This window comes from Monopterus albus, unplaced genomic scaffold (genome assembly GCF_001952655.1).
Source record: "Monopterus albus unplaced genomic scaffold, M_albus_1.0 scaffold69.1, whole genome shotgun sequence".
Lineage (NCBI taxonomy): Eukaryota > Metazoa > Chordata > Actinopteri > Synbranchiformes > Synbranchidae > Monopterus > Monopterus albus.
In genome coordinates, this window is record NW_018127949.1 from 1,151,423 (window position 1) to 1,156,691 (window position 5,269).

General features: G+C 44.0%; 2 protein-coding genes across 4 annotated transcripts in view; one reads left to right on the top strand and one right to left on the bottom strand.

Annotated features, from left to right (window-relative positions):
* The window catches only part of afap1l2 (actin filament associated protein 1-like 2), a 35,326-nt gene extending 32,971 nt beyond the window's left edge, over window positions 1-2,355 (top strand). Inside the window, 6 exon segments of the mRNA XM_020605287.1 lie at window positions 1-131; window positions 263-563; window positions 931-1,095; window positions 1,185-1,372; window positions 1,550-1,717; window positions 1,834-2,355. The exon segment at window positions 1-131 is cut by the window's left edge and continues 26 nt beyond it. Of these exon segments, the coding sequence (XP_020460943.1) occupies window positions 1-131; window positions 263-563; window positions 931-1,095; window positions 1,185-1,372; window positions 1,550-1,717; window positions 1,834-1,860 (980 nt within the window). The 3' untranslated portion in view covers window positions 1,861-2,355.
* A 180-nt stretch (window positions 2,356-2,535) lies between these two features.
* Window positions 2,536-5,269, bottom strand: part of vwa2 (von Willebrand factor A domain containing 2) — a 12,662-nt gene continuing 9,928 nt past the window's right edge. The window contains exons 10-14 of one of the 3 annotated variants that reach the window (XM_020605284.1): window positions 5,134-5,241; window positions 4,465-5,046; window positions 3,512-4,063; window positions 3,135-3,257; window positions 2,536-3,059 (exon numbers count right to left, since the gene is read on the bottom strand). In XM_020605284.1, coding sequence (XP_020460940.1) covers window positions 2,974-3,059; window positions 3,135-3,257; window positions 3,512-4,063; window positions 4,465-5,046; window positions 5,134-5,241 — 1,451 coding nt within the window. In that variant the 3' untranslated portion in view covers window positions 2,536-2,973. Of the gene's footprint in view, window positions 3,060-3,134; window positions 3,258-3,511; window positions 4,064-4,464; window positions 5,047-5,133; window positions 5,244-5,269 lie in introns of those variants that run through there. The other 2 variants (XM_020605285.1, XM_020605286.1) reach the window with 2 other exon arrangements.

Here is a 5,269-nt window from a genome sequence, read left to right on the forward strand (position 1 = left end):
TGGACATAATCCCTGTGCGCTCCTTCCTTCACACAGCCAAGAGGGATCAAGGTGCATCAGCAAAAGAAAACTGTAGCCATTCCCCAGTCCCTGTAGAGGACCAGAAGGACTCCTCATGTCAAAGTAAAGAGGTAGGCAATAGGAATATTGTGTCCCTCAGCAAGCTGACACTTAGTGGTGACTCAGTAAGTAAGCAGTTGCTTTTAATAATTCTGTTTGCATGCATTTCCTTCAAATTTTGTATTCTGTGTATCTATTCCAGCTCAGTTCAACTAACCCTTCAAAGTCAACAACTGTATTAAATGGAACCAGTTCAACTTCAGCCAACAGCCAACAAGAACAAGAGCCTTCCCTGAGAGCTACTCCACCGCAGCCACAATCTCAGCCAGGAAAGACCTTGTCCCAAAGCCAGGAGACCTCCAAAAGCACAAGCCTGGGAATCCCAAAGGGCTTCAACTCCTCCGGGGGACAGATCCATAAAAGCCCAACAGTTCAGACTGCTGCTGGGTTCCCTCACAGTCCTCAGCCCCACCGACCCAAGGCTTACACTAGGGGGGGGGGGGGGGGGATAGTGACCTCTCTTCACCCATCAATATCACTTATACTACCAACACACACACATTTTTGAAGATAGTGATATATTTTCAACATGAAGCAGAAAATGGTGCTGTGACTATTTTCTTCTGCATTGAGTGGACTTAACTGCTTCCCCTTCTCTGTAATCTCACATTATCTTGGCTCCCTCTAGTGAAAAGCTGCATCCTCTACAACCAAAGGCACAGCTTATTAAGAGGACAATGTAGATTTAGATTTATTGCATATTTTTTCATTTTTCTTTGCACAGGTAAATGTCAAGATGAATGCATTTCTTCTCTTTTTTAAAATTGTGTATGACCTAAAATGTCAGCCTTGAATTCTCAGGGGGTGCCAGTGCAGCTGAAGTGAAGCTGGGCAAGAACCGCACAGAGGCAGACATGCAACGTTACCTCGAAGAGCGCGATCGTCTTGAGAGAGAACGGGAGGATATGAGGAGCAATCTGGCAAACCTGAAGAAAGAACGGAGGGAGACCAAAGAGGAGCTCTGTGCCTGCCAAGGTTCTTCTGCACTTCCTGTAGCACTTGACACTTGTGACAACAGATTTCTCACTGATTTGTATGAGTGGTGCCTCTTCCATTTTCCTCAGATCCCAAGCAGCAGGCCTCATTAGAAGCCCGTCTGAAGCAGAAGGAGGAGGCATGTCGAGAGGCAGAGCGTCGCAGGGTAGACGTCGAGCTTCAATTGGTAGAAGTGAAGGAAAACCTGAAGAAGGTGGAGTCAGGACCTTTCTCACTGGGAACCACACTGGACAGCAGCCTCCAGGACACACCCATGGTTAGTGTGCTGGGTCTGTTGGGCTAATCATTCAGGGCCCAATCAGTTTTTGATTCAAATATTTGCTGGGTATGTGAACAATTTGTCAAGCAGAAGCCATTCGCTTCTCTCTATTTAACTGAATCTTAAACTTTTTAAAAACATTAATCAACTACCTTTCTATTATTTTACCCTCAGCCTAAAGCAGCAAGCCTGGCTGCTCCTCAGACTTCACTGTCATCATCACAACCGTCCAACAGTAACGTCAGTGCAGATGCAACTTCTCCAGTGAACTCCGCCTCTGCTCTAAAATGCAGACCTTCCTCCATCATGTCCACAAAAGGCAACGTCCTGCAGAAAGCCAAGGTGAGACTACAGATTGTATGTACATGGAAAACATGAGTGCCAGGGAACAAATGACTAAGGTGTATCTTAAACTATCTATTATGGATTACAGTTTGTTCCATATTTTATATTTATAGGAGTGGGAGATGAAATCATCCACCTAGAAGGCAACCTAAACATCCTCTGACCTACTCTGACATTGTCTCTCTTGGTTTGGACGGTTGTCAGCAACAGTTAGTAGACCAGACCGTTAGATCATTCTCCTCTGTTCTCTGGATCCTTCATTATCACCACCTCCTTGCCAAGACTATAAATGAGACATCCAATCAGAGATGACCGGATACCACTGGATATTCTCAGTTTTAATGACATATCTAGAGGGCTGAATTTGGTGTAGTAGCATTTTGGCCATTTTAACAGCTGTTCTCAATAATGCTGCATAACTGAGATGTTTCAACCCTGCAAGCATTTGAAACCACTGAAGCTGGAGAAGCTGGAGACACCCAAATACTAAAGTGGCCATTTATACTATAGAATGTAGCTTGGTTCATATATGCTGGTAGCCAAGATGTAAATATATTTTCACCATTATTCCGCCCGTTGGCTTGTACTGCTAGCTAAAAATGCACCTTTTATTAAAATAAAAATATACTGACAATACGGAAATATCTCCTTTTGCTTCTAAGCTATCAGTCCAGCTTGTCTGTTGAAAGTGGACTGAAAGGTTTACTTTAATACAGTTTGTACAAGACAAAGAAAACCTGTAGTATTAAACATTAAAATTATAATGAGAGTAAAAGCATTTAATTTCTCACTGATGAAAATAAAATAGTCACGAGGGGAATTCATTCAGTGGATGCATGTCTGGCAAATGTCTTGGAAGGCATATAGTGTTTTTTGGTTGAGGTGAGGGGAGTATACATTAAAAATAATGAAATCATCACACAGATATACATTATAATATAAAAGTTTACATCTTTATATAGACCAAAGAACCATGTTGAGACAATTGTGCAACAGTGATAGCTCACACATTTAACAACAAACTAGTAAACTATTCAAACTGCAGTATAGGTGCATACAGTTTGACGGCACTTGTTGAAGTCTGAGTGAAAGTTTAAATACTGAAACAGCAGCATTAGTTTTCTCTTGACACCAGCGAGCACCCACAAACTCCCTTGGTTCATGAGTGTCCCTAGGTGATTTGTTTCTGTATTGTAGTATGTGTGTATCGTGTGTCAGGCAGCATTTCTCCTACAGTGCAGTTTGTAGAGATGCTACTGGTTGCTCTTCTTCTGCCTGCGCTTCGTCCTTAGACCAGCAGACCTCGGAAGATCTCCTCTGGATGGAGGCCTGCTGCTTCCTATGAACAAAACCACAGAATAGGTCATAGCACCACAAAGGAAAGCAGGAAGGTAGGAATGAAGGAATAACTGACTTATTTCACAGTGTGGTCCTTCGTAGCCCTGGCACTGACAGCGGAAGCTCCCTCCTGACAAGATGCAGATCCCATCATTCATACAAGGGTTGGGCTTGCAAAGATTTACTGGCTTCTTCACCTCTGATAGAAAGAAAATGACCACAAAACAGCAAACCACCATAATGTAAACAAACTAATATTCCTCTGAGCATCTATTCATTTGCTTTCTACTTTTAGACGGCTGAAAAGGAGACTTAATGAAAGGAATTTCTGAAATCACAAACAGTACAATGCAGATTACATTTTTATCTTGGCACCTTACTCCTATCCACAGAATAGGCGTGACAAAGCTGTTCTGGGAATATCTGGTAACAGGTATTTCCCTGTATTCTCACCTGAACACAGAATCTGCACCAGCACGTCTTCAAAGTATTTGAGATCCTCATAAGAAGGTACTGAGATGATTTGATCCTGTGAACCAGCAATCTGCAGCATCCGCTCTCTCTGCACATCTCCAATACCTACCACAAACAATGAAACTCCACTGTTCCTTATCTTCTGAGCTGGCACGACAGCATCATCCCCGCCTGAACCATCTGTCACCACCACCACAGCCTTGTTGACTCCGGGCCGTGCTCCTTTAGCCACTGTCAGGACACTGGAGTGGATGTGGAGTAAAGCCACACCCGTCGAAGCCGCTCCACCAATGTAGTTCGCATCAGCTACTGCCTTGATCACAGCAGACCCAGTCTCATGGGTGTCCAGGTGGAAGACTGTGATGGGTCTCCGACCGTAGGCCACGAGTGCCATTTGAGCCACATCGCGGTTGATGTCAAACTGGACGGTGAGGCTGCGCACAAAGTCACGAATTGTGGCAAAGTTATCACGACCAACACCGCTTGAGGCATCAAGGGCAAACACCAGGTCTACCGCCTGGCCAAGACAACCTGGAACATCAAACACACAAAGAATTATTATTGATTAGTATGAACTGAAACATGCAAAACATCTCTCAGAAGACAAAGTGTTTTTTCTGCAACATTTGGAGTGCTTTTTTGATCTAATTGGGAGATTTTTAAAGATGAACTATCATATTTTACATTTTAATAAAGTTTCTAAGTGATGATCCAAGAATTTTAACAGATTCAATTATTTTTAAATATATTTTTGTGCATTTCTTGGATGTCCATGAAGTTCTCTCAAAATGAATGGTCATAAAATTGCAGTGCAATTCACATTTGGAATGACTAGCTCTTAATGACTATTCAGATATTTTTATATTATTGTATTTACAAAGAGAAAATATCCATCTGCATACTGTATGCACTGAATGTGTGTCGGTACGTACCTTGCGTATCTACAGTGCAGATCTTGGCCCTGAGCTCAGGCACCTTGGCATAGAACTGATCAGGTGATTTGTAGGTGAGAGTCCTCTGGGGATTTCCTGTGATATTATTCAGCTGCTCCTTTAAGGTGTCTGGTCCCACTCCAATAAGGAAGATTTCTCTGTCCCGTGCATATTTTGAAGGCTCTAACACTTCATCAACAGCAGAAGTGGCAGTGAGCAGCACCACCACGCGAGGCAGGTCATCCGTGACATCAGCAAAGATCGGTGAGCTCACGAAGCCATGACGTGTGACATAGTGAAGCGCCTGGCCTGTCCGAGTCTCACCACCTATCTGTTGAAGCACCTCCACGGCTTTAAGGAGACCCATCAGGTCCCCCTTGAACTCGCCAACCTGGGCTTCCACTCGAGTCTCTCCACCGAACACCGCCAGGCCGACTTTACTGGGGCTGTCAGACCCAATCACTGTCTGCAGGAAGCGCTTTAAGAAGGATGTGAAGTGGAGGAAGTGTTCCAAGGTAAGAGTGGCAGAGCCCTCTAGCAGGAAGAGCAAATCCACCGAGCAGTCCAGTGATAACATGGGTGCTGAGGAGGGATGGAGGTTTTGGTTAGTTTGATCACTGTGTTAAAGCATTTCTAATATCTCAGTAAGTATACAGACAACAAACAAACCACAGTGTGGGTCCCCTCCATAGCCAGGCAGACACATGCAGTGATAGCTCTCTGGACCTTCTGATACACACGTTCCACCGTTCACACAGGGCTGAGAATCACACGGCTCTACAGTGAAGACAGAATGAAGGACAAA